General features: G+C 41.4%; 2 protein-coding genes across 18 annotated transcripts; one reads left to right on the top strand and one right to left on the bottom strand.

The window, feature by feature from the left end:
* Positions 3176-13814, top strand: LOC8061004 (beta-galactosidase 3). The gene is made up of 19 exons (XM_002456680.2): positions 3176-3512; positions 3625-3720; positions 3830-3942; positions 8226-8292; positions 8373-8465; positions 8551-8697; positions 9134-9222; positions 9379-9484; positions 9730-9817; positions 9904-10022; positions 10332-10496; positions 10756-10940; positions 11126-11226; positions 11535-11644; positions 11828-11935; positions 12118-12228; positions 12310-12521; positions 12604-12940; positions 13386-13814. Exons 1-19 carry the CDS (start codon positions 3339-3341, stop codon positions 13494-13496), a joined length of 2532 nt encoding a protein of 843 aa, XP_002456725.1. The 5' UTR covers positions 3176-3338; the 3' UTR covers positions 13497-13814.
* Positions 4054-7165, bottom strand: LOC110433870. Of its 17 annotated transcripts, none has more exons than XR_002451257.1 (10): positions 7029-7165; positions 6871-6946; positions 6425-6537; positions 6245-6314; positions 5396-5551; positions 5149-5211; positions 5009-5079; positions 4783-4891; positions 4520-4677; positions 4054-4436 (listed from the first exon to the last, which is right to left on the bottom strand). XR_002451257.1 is itself a non-coding variant. In XM_021456751.1 (10 exons), exons 4-9 carry the CDS (start codon positions 6284-6286, stop codon positions 4537-4539), a joined length of 537 nt encoding a protein of 178 aa, XP_021312426.1. In that variant the 5' UTR covers positions 6287-6314; positions 6425-6467; positions 6871-6946; positions 7029-7165; the 3' UTR covers positions 4054-4436; positions 4520-4536. The 17 variants fall into 17 exon arrangements, 5 of the variants coding, with proteins under 5 accessions (XP_021312426.1, XP_021312423.1, XP_021312425.1 ...); XM_021456751.1 differs by having other exon boundaries at positions 4783-4846; positions 6425-6467; XM_021456748.1 differs by having other exon boundaries at positions 4783-4846.

Here is a 17572-nt window from a genome sequence, read left to right on the forward strand (position 1 = left end):
TGCTTAAAAAAATTAATTACATATTTAGGCTTGGGATATTTTTGACTTTTTACACTCGTAGTTTGACATCGTTAGAGCTAAATCTAACAGTAGTGGTGTGAGTGGCAAAAGAGTTTAGAGCAGTGGAATATATAAAAACTTAATTTTTTTAATGACTTATGAGTAAATATCAATTTTTATAATGACACATGAGTAAAAAAGCCTCAAGAAATTAGAACGGTGGATGTGGACGGACGTCTCAGAATCGGAAATTAACAGACCGGATGCCAGAACAGAACTATAATTGTACCAGAGCGGAATACCAGATACCGGGAACAGAAAATCGAGATAAAAAAATTGACGGACGAAGGACCAAAAAACTACTCTTGGTGTATTTTTTTTAAAAGAAGATTAAAATCTCTACTTTTAAGAAAGCAAAGTAGGTGCATCGATTTGCTGGGGTTACCAGCTACTCCAGAACACAGCGTTACCAAGACGTGCATCCAAAATATAGATTTACAGTCTTATAACTGTGTTTTCTGTGTAGATAATCATGAGGAAATCTGCAGTCATTTATTCCTGCAGTGCCCATTCGCCAGGCAATGCTGGCAGTTTATACAAGTACAAACTCCAGACAATGGTGCCTTCCCTGAAGTGGTGGAAGCTCTAAAGGCCCAGATTAGCTCAAGGTTCTTCATGTCAGCCATTATATTAATCAGTTGGACGATTTGGACTTCGAAAAATAAGCTCATTTTTGAAGGAATTCAGCCTTCTATCCCACGAGCAAAGGTCATCTTCAAAAATGAAATGCTTTTATTAAAGCATAGAGTTAAGCAAGAACTCTCTCTTCAGTTCTTCTGATTTGGTTACTACTTATGGTGTTTTTTTGTTTTCTTTTTTGTTCCCTAGTTAGCCTTAGCCTTAGCTGTTAGGCTTTAGGCTTTTGTGTTCTCTTCCTGTTCTTGGCTTTGTATTTGTAAACTTTACTCTTCTTCTTCGATAAAATCACCTGTAGGGGCCTCGGCCCCTCCAGTTTCATCAAAAAAAATAGAAGGCTAGAATGCAGGAAACAACTAGCGCAGCTAAAGAAGAGGACTAAAAAGCTTTAAACTCCAGAAGCCTTGTCCTGGTCAGTTGACTGTACTCTTTCAGTTCCAAAATAAGTGATAAAAATTTAGAGTAGGATGAACAATCAAATAAAATGTCTGACAAATCAAAAACACTATTTACTTCAGGATGGAGAGAGTACACCATCTTCATCTCCCAATAAGTTCCACCATTGGTCTCAGATTTCAAAAACATCAAAGTGCTTCATCGAGTTAGGCCTTGTTTAGTTCCAAAATCTTTTGGGAAATTGGCACTGTAGTACTTTCGTTTGTATTTGATAAATATTTGTCTAGTCATGGACTAACTAGGCTCAAAAGATTCGTCTCGTCAATTTCGACCAAACTATGCAATTGGTTTTTATTTTCATCTATATTTAATACTCCATGCATGTGTCTAAAGATTCGATGTGACGGAAAATCTGAAAAACTTTGCAAAAATTTTTAGAACTAAACAAGGCCTAAGATGTCGTCCCAAGGCATTGAACACCACATGAGTTGAGGCATTGGAGAATTTCTTGTCAATGGCCATCTTATTTATGGAAACTCTGGATATGATTTGTCTTTCTTCTTTAGCATTAGGTTCTACTTCAGCGACAATGACAAAGCATTGAACACTACATCAGTTGGAGCATTGGGAATTTCTTTTTATTAGCCATCTTATTTCTAGAAACTCTTGGTGTGATTTGTCTTTCTTAGACTCCACTTCTGCAACAATGACAAGGCATTGAACACCACATGAGTTAGGACATTGGGGAATTTTTTCTCTTAGGCCTTGTTTAGTTCCCAAAAAAATTTGCAAAATTTTTCAGATTTCCCGTCACATCAAATCTTTAGACGCATGCATGGAGTATTAAATATAGACAAAAATAAAAACTAATTGCACAGTTTGGTCGGAATTGACGAGACGAATCTTTTGAGCCTAGTTAGTTCATGATTGAACAATATTTGTCAAATACAAACGAAAGTGCTACTATTCCTATTTTGCAAAAAAATTTGAAACTAAACAAGGCCTTAATGGTCATCTTATTTCTAAAACCTCTATAGGTTTGATTTGTCTTTATCCTTTAGCATTTAGACTCCACTTCTGTAACAATGACAAGACATTGAACACCACGTTAGTTGGAGCATTGGGAAATTTCTTCTCAATGGCTATCTTATTTCTGAAACTCTGGATGTGATCTGTCTTTCTTTTTTAGTATTAGACTCCAGTTCTGCAACAATGACAAGTCATCGAACATCATATTAGTTGAAGCATTGGAAATTTCTTTTCAATGACCATCTTATTTCTAGAAACTGTGGGTGATTTTGACGGATGAAGGACCAAGAAACTACTCTTGGTGTAATGGTGTAATACGAGAAGGTAAAAGGTAAGATACGATAAGATTAGATAAGAATAGACTACCGATAGAGTTCTCCGATCATTTGGAACAGTAGTATAGTATACTAGTAGCTGTGTACGGCAGCGTCGTTTTTCCTTCATCGAGCACGAGCAGTGACGGCACGCCACGCGTGGACGGGACGAGGACTAGCGCCGAAGCCGTGGTCCGTGGGGCACTGCCGCACTGGGGCCAGGAACATGGGTCCGCTGGCGCTTTGCTCTGACTAGCCCAGACCAAGGTCACATGGCGCCGCGACGCCGAGTCGCTCCACGGTTTGCCCTTTCCCTCGCCGTGCGCGGCGTGCCCGTGTGGCCGTGTCACAGTCACTCATCCCCCCTCATCCGCTGCGCCCGTCCAAACCAAACGCGACGCCCTGTGGCCGGCCGCGCCCTGACTTTTCCTCGCAACGTTCCGCCACCAGAAACGTGGGATCCTGTCGTGTGCTCGGCGCGGGAACCGGCGGGCCACCTCGTCGTGCCCGGGCGGCTGCTCTTCGTGACGGAATCCACGTCGTCACGGACACAGGCTGCTCTCACTTTTGGCCGAACGGCGCCGGCGGGTGGCGGTCCACGACGCTGCCGCGCACGCTTGGCACGGCACACCGAGAGAGAGACGCAGCCAATCCCACGGCACGGCACGGCACGGCACGCCCAAAATCGCCAGTCCCATGCAATAATTCTGCCTCGGCCGCCCATCGCTGTTCCCCACCGAAACACTCCGGACGCGTCGTCGCTTCCCAAAAGCCAGTCAGTCTCCATCTCCACACTTCGCTCTCACTCCACGCCGCGTACCGCTACTTAAGTACTACCACCGCCGCCGCCTGACGACGCCCTGACCACCTCCGCCACCATCGTGCTCCGTACACGCTCCGGCCATGGCCGCCGCCGCGGCCTCCTTCTCGGCCCTTCCGTTCCTTCTGCTGTTGCTGCTGGTGCCGTCGCTAGACGCCGCCTCCAATGTGACGTACGACCACCGCTCCCTCATCATCTCCGGCCGCCGCCGCCTCATCATCTCCACCTCCATCCACTACCCCCGCAGCGTCCCCGAGGTACGTACGGCAACTCTACAACAAGCCTCCGTCTCCGTGCACGCGCGCCCTCGTTGTACCAGCAGCACTTGAACTCAACTTTATTTGCGCCACCGCCACCCCGTGCCCGCAGATGTGGCCCAAGCTGGTGGCTGAAGCCAAGGACGGCGGCGCCGACTGCATCGAAACCTACGTCTTCTGGAACGGCCATGAGATCGCCCCAGGCCAGGTTCGCAGGCCGCTCCACAACAGAATGCTGTTCTGCAGTTATTTTATACTTCTGAAGAATGGGGTTTTCTTTTCTATATGCTTGGTGAATGAATTTCGCTGGATTGCAGTACTACTTCGAGGACCGGTTCGACCTGGTGCGGTTCGTGAAGGTCGTTAAAGACGCTGGGCTGCTCTTGATCCTGCGCATCGGTCCCTTTGTCGCCGCCGAGTGGAATTTTGGGTCAGCTTTTCTTTGTTCACTACTAGGTTAATGCCCGTGCGTTGCTACGGGTTCTAAAAATTAGAATAAAGCAATGCAATTAAAAAGCTTTTACATGTTAAGTATCTTTGTCTGATGAATGCCACAACCAAGCAAACTATTCAGTGACTTATATGATCTATGATGGTACACAATTCAATATCAGTTCTGTAAAGCTAGTATTATCACTAAACATTGACCATTACCATGTGGTCAAGCCTTCGACTGTACAAGTGGACCAAGCATGTGGCAGAACCACTAAACTACTCCAGCTTATCCTAATTCAATATAATCAAATCAAAGCTGTAATCATGGGAACTAATCTGGTCCATCAATCCATCACAATATTTATTATCAAAGGCACGATAGTAACAATAATAAAGGTGACTCCTCTAGTACATGCCGGAAAGAAAGATTGGTTACTGGATCCTGCAGAGCTGACCTCAGTAATGTTCCATAAACATACTTAAATAGGACTGCAAACATATACAAATAAAAATAATTATAGATAATACCCTCTGTGAAAGGAATAGGGCTAAGAAATTACTTAGTTCCTTACCAAAGTGAAGAAATTTATCACAATAAAATCTCCACTAATGTTTGGGTCATTTCCAAGAACTTCTTCCACAAAAGATAATCATTGTTTTCTGTGTTCCTTCTGAATGGCCTTTTTCCACATTGAAAAGGACTCATGCTCATGACTTGATTGAATAGAATCTGCTAAGAAAGATGATTGCGTGAATATCTTTTTTTTTCAGGAAATAACTGAACCACATGTCATCTGAATAGTCTCCTGGCAGTGGCACTTGAGATATTCTCTACCTGTTCGGTGGCGAGGACAGGCAGGCTTGACAAAGGCATGTAACATTGCTGGCCGCTAGATGTGCTGGCAAACTCACCAAGTTCATTACATTATGGCCAATGAAATAAACTGAAGTATGAAAACTGTTCCCCTTTAGCAAGCCTTCTTATCCAGTGCATTGAATAAGCGATGAACACCACAGTATACTCCTATTAGTTACACGAAAAAGTTGTAGCAAGCACTTACATAATGAATGCGGAAGGAATCAAATTGAAAGCACAGCCCTTCCAGCCTCCGAGCCTGTTGAGCTTGTGCACCTTAAAGAACTCTTATTAGATCATAGTTGAGGTAGCTTCAATCTTAAATCATCTACAAAAAATGAATACCTGAAATACCAGGTTTGGATCGAGCGCCAAGTCAAAAATCATGATCCAAACAAGCAGTAAGAACTACAAAAATATCAATACAAAAAGATTTACAATTCATATGGTCGCAGAAAAAGACGCACAAAAATCTCCATAGCTCAGTCAAATCAAATAAGTAATAGAACAGGTCCCAAATGAGCCACAAGAGGGCTTGCCCAACACTTGCTAGCTGAAAATGATCAAGTATAAAAAACAACATGTTACTGACAACAGGGGCGTGGTGGATGCGGAGCCTGGGTTTGTTTTCTTTTTTTGAGGGATCAAACCATGGCTGCTCGGGCGTGGTGTGGGGCTGGTACGGGAACGGGAGCGAGCGCGTGGGCGATGCCGGGCGGGCATGCAAGCCAGCTAGGGATCGCCTCGCCTGTGAACAATTATTTTCGACATGTTTTAGAGGTAACTGCTCGTACATTGCAACGAGAATAAAAATAATGTATGACCACCTCAGTAGGCCGACATCATGTTTTAAGGGTGACATATTTATATGATGCTACTAAAGAATCATCTTAACCATTCATGATTATCGATCATGATTCCAATGCCCTTACAAGGGTGATACGAGCATTTTCCCATGGACTGAACATTCAGACAGTACTAATTGATCTATCACTGCATACTGCTAAATCTTTTTTACACAATGCAAAAAATTTTGACCATTTTAGGATCCTACATTTAGGGAAGTTTGCATCAATCAAAATTCAGAACGAACCATAAGATGCAACATGAAAATTCAGAGATGCGGCAAAACCCTAACGAATTCCAACTCCTAGGTGGTTTGCAAAGCAAAACAATGCAATTCGGGTAGGCTCGAACATACTACTCCTTGTACTATGACCTCAGATACACCTTTGAATATTCTGAAAGTTAACAGACAACTTTCAACACCAAAAAGATGCATTTGAGTAGAGGCTGGGATTCAGGGATGTAGGCAAATTATTAATTTGGAGAATAATGGGTTATGATATCACCAAATACATAATTCAGGATTAGAGTAGAGATATGTGACTGTATATATAACTCCTTGAAAAATCACATGTGGCTGCTAGGCACCTATTACCTGAAAATAGTGAGATCGTTCTGACTCCTTGAAAAATCTCATGTGGCTGCTAGGCACCTATTGCCATATACTGTACAGGAAATGTGGCATGAGACAAAGAAGAGAAAAAATATAGCATTAGTGCATTGTTTGTCAACACTAAAGTATCTATATGTAACTACAATAAAAATGTGGTAGTACCTGAACTGTTCGTCAGTCATCACCCAAGAGCCAGCAGAGATAACTGAGATTAATCAGAATGATCACCAAGATTAATCAGAATTGAGAGACTGGAAGTCTGGGAGGCATAAGGACTGCAAACAATAAGAATGTATTGTATATAAGCAAACATTCAAATCTGAAAATGTAGGAAAACAGAGTATGCTATTCAGTGTGAGGACTTCAGAAACAATAATGTTTTGTTCCTTTTATGCCACTGGTTACCTAAGGCCAGGTGTTTAACTAAAAGATTATTACTGATTATTATTCATTAGTTCAGCATGAGTATATTGCAAATAAATTGTCTTACGTAGACTGATAGAAATTAGTTCGGCATTCAAGTTCCAGGACATGTAAGAAATACATTTTTCAGATATTGTTTGGCTGCACAGAAAATCAAGATGCCAGTGCTGCATTACTGATTCTACCTTGATGGCATGAATGTTTGTTTCTGGACGTTCAATCCCAACTCCGGAGTGCTCGAGCTCGACTCAAACCAAGGATCTGAAGATTAATTAAAGGAAACACAAAAAGAATTAATTTCAGAAATTACCTCATCTATGAATATGACATCTTAGTATATCACCTCGTCAATGAAGTATTACTTGATTGGCGGCAGTGATATGAGCTATCTAAGTATCCATGAGTATCCGACCTTGGGAGATGCAAGCCAGGAACGATGCAAGGCATGGGAGGACGCAGTCATATGAGCAGGTTCCAATAGCACCTCGTTCACACAGGAACATGATTAAACAAATTTGCATGATCTTAAATATGCATTGATCATCTTATAATAGTGTTTCTCATGCTTATCCGATTAACATGAAATCATTCGCTAAGTAAGAAAATTAAAGAAAAAAAAAGTCTATCATCCATAATAGGATGAAATCATAAACCACACCTAATAAAGCAGCTGCAGTCGGCTTGACTTTTAGCATGGCATCATTGAGGGCCTCTTCGCACTCTGCCTCCGGGTGTCCGGCGGTAGGCATTGATGGCCTGGCTGTTGGATGAGGACGACGAAAACAAATCATTGGACCTCTAAATGTCAACTCCCTTAAACTCTGAACCTCGGAATGTTGTACTATCTAAATTGAGGTCTTGAACAGGGAGGTTACCTGGGAAACTGCATGACCAGAAGAGATCTTGCTAACAGGAAGAGAATGGAGGGGAGAACAGAGGGGAACTCACGAGGTGTTGGGGCCACGACAGTCTGGGACACCGATCTCCAAAGATGAGGCGATTGACCTAGGAACCGCCGGGGCTGGGGCAAGGGAGCCGACTGGGACCTTGCCTCTCGCTGTTGATCGTGGAAGGCGTCTCCCCGCCGTGGTCGAGGTGGAAGACCACGGGCGCCGCCTCCACCTCTTCGCTGCTCGATGACGACTTCCAGACGGCATCTCGGTCGTAGATCCAGTGGAGGTACCATGGGTAGGTGTGGCCAGGTCGTTGTCATCCATAGGCGGCAGCTGGCCTAGGGCTCCCACGGCGGGAGGCGCGACGTCGGTGGCCGGCCGCAGGAGGGAGATGGAGGACAGCGAGAGGGGATGCGGCGTGGGAGAGGGGATGCGGCGTGGGAGTTTAGCTGGAGGCCACGACGGTTGCGTGTGGGGGGAGGGCGATGGGTCGCGAGAGGGGGGGCGATTAGCGCGAGCATTAGCGGGAGGGGGGGCGATAACCGCTGGAGACGATGACCTTCGGGTCTTTTTAGTTGTAGAGATTACGCGATTAGTTTTTCTTTTCTCCATGGCGATTAATATGACTCTTGTGTTTGGAGTTTCAGAGGTGTGCCGGTGTGGTTGCACTACGTGCCAGGAACGGTTTTCAGGACGGACAATGAACCATTCAAGGTGTGGTGGACATATGGATTTCATCGAGTGCCTCTGCTAATTATTCTTGGTGCTAACTATAGTGATTTTTCTGGGTGCAGAGCCATATGAAGAGTTTCACGACATACATCGTGAATATGATGAAGAAAGAGCAGCTCTTCGCTTCCCAGGGAGGGAACATTATCCTAGCTCAGGTCATAATTGTATTTCAAAATTCAGTTTTCATGTGTTCACGACAGACAAGCTTTGTGATTGAATGTTGTCAATTTTACATCGCAGATAGAGAATGAATATGGAGATTATTATGAACAAGCGTATGCACCTGGCGGCAAGCCATACGCGATGTGGGCAGCTAGTATGGCTGTTGCTCAAAACACTGGTGTCCCTTGGATTATGTGCCAGGAGTCTGATGCTCCTGATCCTGTGGTTAGTTTTTTATACCGGAAGCCTGGCTGTTTTATTAAGAGACTAACAGTCAAAACATGAATTGCTTCATTAATCTAACTGTGGTAGCAAGCTCTTGGACCAACACAAGTGACATATTTATTTGCTGATAACAATATGTTTGATGACATGTTTTTTTTTAAAAAAAAATTTGTTTGATGACATGCCCCTGAAATCGACTTTGAAAAATGAGACGCTATGGTAGGGGAAAAAAAGGTTGAATGGAAGATAATTTCTGGTCCTTGGAGGTTTTAGTTCTGCTATTCATCACATAAAAATTATTTGACAGTTGGGACTAGAAAGGAATACTTCTGCAGATATTTTCATCATAACTATGTGATTAGTGCTTTGAGCGATTTAACTCTTTACTATGCATTTTTTGGCAGATTCGTTCATGCATGTAAATTTATATTTGCAGATAAACTCTTGTAATGGTTTCTACTGTGATGGATTCCAGCCAAATTCACCAACCAAGCCAAAACTTTGGACTGAGAATTGGCCAGGCTGGTAATGCATTTTGCATACTCCTGTTACTAACAGATATGTTGCAGCGTTGACAATGTAGTATTTTTGAAGCAAATTATGTGCAAATTTTTGAATTTTCCCGCTTCCAAATTTGAAGTTTTATGATCCTACTTTTTGTCTCTTTTAATTTATGTGTAGGTTCCAGACTTTTGGTGAAAGTAATCCCCACAGACCACCTGAAGATGTTGCATTCGCTGTTGCACGTTTTTTCGAGAAAGGTGGCAGCGTTCAGAATTACTATGTGGTAATGCCTTTGCATTACTCATACATTACTTGACTATATAAGATATGTGCATCAGGGCATCTCCGATAATGCCACCTCAGCTGGCTAGTTTCTGATTTGTCAAAAACACTATTAGCTGTTAGCCACGGTCGTGTATCTGGAATAATCAAATCATAAATAGTCAGTACTACTGGGGGACCAAAAGCTGATAATTTTCAAAATTTTAACTTACCAAAAGCTGATAATTTTCCATTGTCCTTTTGAAGTATCATGGTGGCACAAATTTTGGTCGCACTACTGGGGGACCATTCATTACAACTAGCTATGACTATGATGCACCAATTGATGAATATGGTTTGGCTCTATTGCTCTCCTATGGATCCAATCAATGATCTTTGTACTTAAGCCGTACTAATGTTGTTAATTTGCCTGAAACTCAGGCCTCAGGAGATTTCCAAAGTGGGCACATCTGAGGGATCTTCACAAATCCATAAGATTGTGTGAGCACACCCTGCTTTATGGAAACACAACATTTCTTTCTCTGGGGCCTAAACAAGAGGCAAGTTTTATTCTCCTGGTGTTATAACTTGCGTGCTAATAGTAATCCGGTTAAATGCAACATTTTTAGCCCAGTTACATATCAAAATAAGTTAAACATTTCTAAATTTTTAATTGTTAGTGTTGTATATGGTATCTAATATATACTTGATTAATGCTGCTATATTAGATCGATATGAAGCCATCTGTTTAATCTCAGCATACTATAATTCAGCAATGTGTTACTTCATATCACAATTCCATTTCCCTAAATCACACGTTTTCATAATCCTACTGACTATTGAGATTAATAGTTAATATTCATTTACAGGCTGATATTTACAGTGATCAGTCTGGAGGATGTGTTGCATTCCTGGCAAATATTGATTCAGCCAATGACAAAGTTGTCACTTTCCGTAACAGGCAATATGATCTTCCTGCTTGGTCAGTTAGTATTCTTCCTGACTGCAGGAATGTGGTGTTCAACACTGCAAAGGTATTTGATCTTTTAGTGCTTTTCGATTTTCAGAATAGGAACAAATTAAGCTTTGTTAGATAAAATAGATAACATTCTTCTGATCTTCTCAGGTAAATAAATAATGAATAACTAAAAAGAGACACAAAGGATTGCAGGCTCGTAACCAGTTTACATACTTTAACATTAATGAGCTCATGGAGAAACACTGTAGTTGTGTTTTTTCATCACAAGAAATAAGGCCTGCAACTTTTGTTTCTTGATGATTTATGATATTTAGGTGCAATCTCAAACTTCGATGGTGGCCATGGTTCCAGAAAGTTTGCAAGCATCAAAACCTGAGCGATGGAACATTTTCAGGGAGAGAACTGGGATTTGGGGTAAAAATGACTTTGTCCGAAATGGATTTGTGGACCATATTAATACAACAAAGGACTCCACTGACTACCTATGGTACACAACAAGGTTGGTTTACTTTCAGCCTCTTTCATTAAGTTTACTGCGACTGCCTAGTGAATGAATACCCAGGTACGGACCAGATAGGAAAGACCTGGGTATCCATTAATCCTATAAGTTGATTTTGCTCTGAACCGTCCTTTGTAATTTCCAGTCCTGCCTGTGACTAAGTTCGTTTTTTATGTCATCTGCAGTTTTAGTGTGGATGAAAGTTACTCGAAAGGGAGCCATGTTGTCCTCAATATAGACTCCAAAGGCCATGGTGTCCATGCTTTCCTGAATAATGAGTTTATAGGTTTGTTCTTTATTGTTACTTTCTAGCTAAAAATATCATGTAGCATAAATCTTTGAGTTGGTTTTCACTGGGAGGTTTCCTTAGGTCCTAGTTAGCCCATATGAACTTTCAGAGTATCCATATATTCCCATGTGGTCAGAAGGTATCCTTGAGTAGAGTTCATGTTTCTACCAGCATCACTGATTACTGCTCAACCGTTAATTTCTGTCATGCCTCTGATTTTAGATACTAGCTCCTTAGTTTCACAGTTCACTCCTAATTATTAAGCTCTACCATCATTACTAGCTGTGGATCTCTCTTTCCTCCAGGCAGTGCATATGGTAATGGCTCACAATCAAGTTTCAGTGTGAAATTGCCTATCAACTTGAGGACTGGGAAGAATGAGCTTGCCCTTCTAAGTATGACTGTTGGTTTACAAGTAAGCACTTGCTACTAAACATTATTATCATTGAGTTATCTGTGTGAAATCTTTGTACATTGATTCTTTGTGCATGCAAATGTCACCTATAGTGAGCCGCACTCCTGTGAAAGAAGGGGAGAAACATAGACCTTCTTTAAGTACAAAGTACCATATTGATTAAGACTTTATGCACTCTATAAGAATGCAGGATTCTCTTATGAATGGATAGGAGCGGGCTTTACAAACGTGAACATCTCTGGTGTGAGAAATGGAACCATAAACTTATCTTCAAATAATTGGGCATACAAGGTATTGTCACCAATATTCCTCAAATTTTTGAGGCAATTTTATATTCTCGAATTTATCTGAAATTGCATGATGAATTTGATATAATTGATCCAACTTTATTTACAGACTATGATATTTCTCTTGCCCCTGCTGATATATCCAGAAATTGAGATGAAAGTTTGTTTTTTCTTTTTAATTTATAGATTGGACTGGAAGGGGAATATTATAGTTTGTTCAAGCCCGATCAGAGAAATAATCAACGGTGGATACCACAATCTGAGCCACCGAAAAACCAACCTTTGACATGGTATAAGGTAAGCTTCTATGATTTTCATTCTTGAGATGAGCTTCTCCACAACCTGCTACTTTTAGTTACTAATGAAACATGCTTTTAGGTAAATGTTGATGTTCCACAAGGAGATGACCCAGTTGGGATAGACATGCAGTCTATGGGGAAAGGCTTGGTTTGGTTGAACGGAAATGCCATCGGGAGGTATTGGCCCAGGACTAGTTCTATTGATGATAGGTGCACTCCCAGTTGTGACTACAGGGGAGAATTTAATCCAAACAAGTGCAGGACAGGTTGTGGACAACCAACTCAGAGATGGTAATGAAACATAATTTGGCAAAGTTCACGGTAGTAATTTTGTTATTATCTTGTATTTCACAATCTGATTTGTTTGGTCCAGGTACCATATCCCACGGTCATGGTTTCACCCCTCAGGGAACATCCTTGTGATCTTTGAGGAAAAGGGTGGGGATCCCACGAAGATCACATTCTCAAGAAGAGCTGTGACAAGCGTGTGCTCCTTTGTGTCAGAGCACTTTCCTTCCATAGACTTGGAGTCCTGGGATGGAAGTGCCACAAACGAAGGCACATCCCCAGCCAAAGCACAGCTGTCTTGCCCCATTGGTAAAAATATATCTTCCTTGAAGTTTGCGAGCTTGGGAACCCCTAGTGGAACTTGTAGATCATACCAAAAGGGGAGCTGCCACCACCCGAACTCCTTATCTGTTGTTGAGAAGGTAAAATTCAAACAAAATTCTCGATTCCTGACACAAATACTCACATGAAGTAGATTTCAGTATAGATAACCAATGGACCAGATATTAGTTCTGACTTTTTGAGATTTGTTGATGCATGTGGACTTGGATCGATGCACATGAACTTAGTCTTGGAATTCGTTCGGTGTCAGTCCTGAGTTCGTACTATGCAGTGTTGCAACTGGGATTAAAGTATGGTTTACAGTTGCATACCCATGAGGTTTTCCTTTTAGGGCCATTTGGGGGTGGGGGTGGGGGGGTGAGGTTAAAGATATACAAGGGTAATTCTATATTTCAAAGTAAATATGAGGTTCATATGAGCTGTCTGATAATACTTTTTCAACTATGATTACATTGAGATCCACATACTACCGTTGACCATATCCCATATCAAGCTTCGTAACAGTAACAGCTCTTTTCTTGGCAGGCCTGTCTGAACACCAATAGCTGTACAGTCTCCCTATCAGACGAGAGCTTCGGGAAGGATTTATGCCCTGGAGTCACCAAAACACTCGCCATCGAAGCGGACTGTTCTTAGTGGCCTGCTAAGTATCTGTGTCCATACCAGGCTCCACTACAACTGTGCCCATCAAAATTCTCAAAATTGTAGTGCTTGTTGCGTGACATATTATTGTAACCTGGATTTGAATATCTACCTGAGCTAGGTTCCACGAGCTTTCGCTTTTCTGAAACTTGAAAGTTGTTGCTGAACAGTGACCCAAAGCTGAGTCCTGAAAGGCGACAGTTAAAGATAGCGATTGATACTGATCATCTGTGCTAGCAATTGCATCATGTATTGGGGGATCTCTATGTGAACTGTTTGATTGAGAACCGTGAACGAACCTGTCATGACGCATGGACACTCGATGCACACATGAAACTGTTGAGAATTGGCATCCCCTTTGTTATTATGGATATCAGATCGCACTAAATACAGCACATCTAAATGCTCCCCTTCACGTTGCGTCGCGTCATGAACTTTCTGGATTAGCCAATGACAATGATGCAGGGCTATGCATAAATTGTACTAGGTCGGAAAGATGGCCTGTCGTTTCTGAACTATTGGGAGACACAGATGAGCTTCCCACTGTGATACCACCATGGTTACAGTGTGGGACTGTAGGTTGAGGGAGACGAAACCTCCAGCACAGATCCCCTTTTGCCGTAGCTTCTGGATTATGAGATTGGAAGCGTCCGTGCTGTTCGGTACGGGCATTAGAGTGTGCACTGTGCAGTGGTAAATTTTCATTCAGCTCTTACGAGTCGCTCTGACGATATGAATGCTAGCGATCTTTTGTGGACTACAGTGCAAATTTGCAGTTCAGTCTTGCGCTTTGCTGCATGTGTGTTCCTTATCAGAGTTGCTCCGATTTTATTTGAGCCGGTGCCGCAACTGTCATCGTTGACGCCATGACGGCTACCATCACAAGCAGGCGACATCTCAGCTAACGGAATCAATTCTTCCAGTTCTGGCGCGTAGTATGAAGGGTTTCACGGATAATCCTGGCCGTTTTTTGAAATGGTGCTACTCACAAGCGCGTTTGTTTCTGCATGCCTTACCTGTTACTCCCTCTCTTCTGCATACTCTGTATGAATGTGTTTGATAGTATGCCCAAATGCATGAATTGCGAACTTACTGATTCTCTTTGAGTAAATCTGGAATGCTTTTACACTCTGCCTTCTTTTGGGGAAAAAAATATATCAACTGGCAACCAGATTTTGTCTGCATGTTTTTCAAAGGATTTAGCGTTGAAAGTGCATTTTGGAAGGCTGCCTTTAGTAGTTGGTACAGATAAGATAGCCTAGCCAGGGTTGTTCAGCTCCTATCCATGTCTTAAACTCCATACAACAAGCAGAGTATTAGTATAATCTAAGATAGCGAGTATATTGTAAGCGTCCAGCTTAGATGGGCATGGCAGGCCCAGCCATCTTCTTGTTTCTGAGCATTAGCAGGCAATACAAACCAAGCTTCTTGCGTATATAAAACACTAGCCAATGTTGGATTACTCTGCATACATAAGCAGGACCCAGAGTCCCAGACACATGATTGCTCTCTGCTATCCACTGACCTGTGAAGGAAAGGATAAGGCTGATGACATTGCAGCAAAGGAAAAATTGACACTTGACACTTTTCCTACAGCAACGTCTTTACAGAGTATGAGAAAATAAAAATATTTTCCTTTTCTTTTCAGAATTATTATTAGCATCAATCAACTGTTGCTGTCTCTATTCAGTCCAACATCAGAAAGTCCACATCTGAAACTTTTTTTTATTGAAAAATAGAGCGTCTACATAAATTGGTGGATCTAGGCAGAACGACCCATAGATATCTTTCCCCATCTGCCGACACTCGAGTGATAGAATTCTCTGCTACTACGACTACGTTGTCGTATACTGAGGCTACATCAGGTTGTTTCACTGGTTGCAACAATGACATGAATGAGAAGCAAAACAAGAAATTGAAAGAAATGATTGTGCTGGTTTACCTAATTACCTTGGACCTGATGGGGAGGATTTGATTTGGACAACAGCAAAGCGCATGGCAAACTGTCAGCAGTCATCACAGTGTTCTGATCTTATAATTTTTTGCGGTAATGACGTAGCCGGGAATCTAATAATGGTACCCTCTTATCTCCCAACATGCAATATCATTGTCAATTGACAATTTTCTAAGTAGCATCCAGCTCCATCAGGAAAGAAAAGGAGAAGATCAAGGACACCAACCGAGCAGGCACATCGTAATTTGGAATCAAGGAAAGGCAAGAGTGAAGAGAAATAAAATACCACACACTCTAAGCAAATAGGCCCCCAAGTGCTTTCTTTTAATTTTTTTTTAAAAAAACGGGTGGTAGTAGGATCCAAGAACTTGAAAGCAATATACATGCCAATAATTCGTTAATTGTCTATTTTATGATCATGTCGTCAACTTCACATCGCTTTTGCAGAGATGGTGAATTGGAGGGCCCTCTCCCTAGCTATACCTAGAGCTGCCTATATATCCACACACCGCAAAAGTTGATTAAAAAAGTCCATTTCCCTTACTTTTTTCCAATCATTTCGTGCCAAATTAGACAAGTATAGGCGAATGTACTGCCACGAGATGTTGCAATGATTACCTGAAGATCAGAGCGTATTTCATTTCACACTATTTCAGTGTCAACTCAAGCATGAAAGAACATAGCTAGCTTTCCTGTGCAATAATTATATTTTCTTCGAAATAAATAAAATCCTACTACTTAAATAGCAAAATGAGAAATTCGAGAGAATGGCTATGGTACGCAAATTATTGGATTATCTTGTTTCAGCTAATCTTTGATTCATTAGAATCCATCCTTATTGCTTCAGCTTTACCGTAAGTTTTTCTCTCAATAACTAACAAAAACTATATATGTGGTTCTCAATTTTGGCATCTGATTTTTTTTTCTACCGCCAAAATTACCAAAATTCTTTAAATTTCATCAATTTTTTAGAGACTTCAACAAGAGGTGTGATTTTCTTTAAAAAAATATTTAAACAAAATATTATCATAATTTATTACATTACATCCATTGAAGAGAAGAATATGCAACATGAACAATAGAAAATATATAAATATAAATATAGAAGTATAGAACTATACAAAATTTTGGATTTTTCTTTTATCCATTACCAAATTTTTGAACCCCGTCTACGTGTATTGCCTTGTTGCAAACATCGGATCCTTCTTCTAAAAAGCTACCCCCTTCGTCCTAAATTATAAGTCATTCTAAGAATATTGGAGAGTCAAAGCATCTCAAGTTGACCAAATTTATATAATAAAATAATAACATTTATCATTACCCCGTTCGTAGTTTTTTGGTCGCACAATCAAGTTATAATGTAGTCCCTAACAATGGTCCTAGTAGCTAGGTGTTTTTCAGGGTACACTGGTGGGTTACTCGCCATCCAATGTGCGCTTCTCTGTGTATGTTTGTTTCCCTCTTAATGAAATACGGGTAAAGTCCTGATCGTGAAAACAAAAAGTATCATTAATTTTTTTTATTAATTATATTTTCATAATATATCCACTTGATCTCATAAATCTTTATAATTCTTTCTATAATTTTAGTCAAACTTAAAATGTTTTGACTCTCCAATAATTCTTGAAGTGTCTTATAATTTGGGATGGAGGGTGTAACAAAGAACTAAAGGCAGAAAAAGTTGCGACCTGTTTAGTTTGGCGGAGTCAGGTTTTTTCAGGTTTGAGCCGTTGCAGAGGGGTGACAAGGTAATTCTCTCTAAAATAAGTTGGTTATAAACTGCGGTACAATGTTACTAATTTGATCATGTTATGACTCCAACCCGAACAAAATGTTCTTGTGCAAAACTAATTTTTGGTTGAAGCGTCAAGATCAAGTAGCACGAGAGACCTGACGTGGACGCTGAATAAGGTCAAACCAGTCCACCTTTCATGTTCCGCTCAACCACTCTACACTGTTGGATTTCCCATTTTTCTTGCCGCCGCTGCTATTCGTTAGCTAGCTACCCCTTTTCTGGTACGAGTGTCAGTGGTACTAATCCCTCAAGGTTTGGTGCGAACACTTGGTCCTCCGAGACATGGTCCAGTGGCGTGTGAGGTGACTAATGTCCATGGCT

This window comes from Sorghum bicolor, chromosome 3 (genome assembly GCF_000003195.3).
Source record: "Sorghum bicolor cultivar BTx623 chromosome 3, Sorghum_bicolor_NCBIv3, whole genome shotgun sequence".
Classification (NCBI taxonomy): Eukaryota; Viridiplantae; Streptophyta; class Magnoliopsida; order Poales; family Poaceae; genus Sorghum; species Sorghum bicolor.

Coding starts and splice junctions, on each gene's coding strand:
- LOC110433870 (XM_021456747.1), bottom strand. CDS start 5,665: ATGTCACCCTTAAAACATGATGTCGGCCTACTGAGGTGGTCATACATT. Junction 5,212..5,395: donor GCATCCACCACGCCCCTGTT/GTCAGTAACATG, acceptor ATATTTTTGTAG/TTCTTACTGCTTGTTTGGAT. Junction 4,678..4,782: donor CTGTCCTCGCCACCGAACAG/GTAGAGAATATC, acceptor CTTTCTTAGCAG/ATTCTATTCAATCAAGTCAT.
- LOC8061004 (XM_002456680.2), top strand. CDS start 3,339: ATGGCCGCCGCCGCGGCCTCCTTCTCGGCCCTTCCGTTCCTTCTGCTG. Junction 10,497..10,755: donor TGGTGTTCAACACTGCAAAG/GTATTTGATCTT, acceptor TATGATATTTAG/GTGCAATCTCAAACTTCGAT. Junction 10,941..11,125: donor TACCTATGGTACACAACAAG/GTTGGTTTACTT, acceptor TGTCATCTGCAG/TTTTAGTGTGGATGAAAGTT.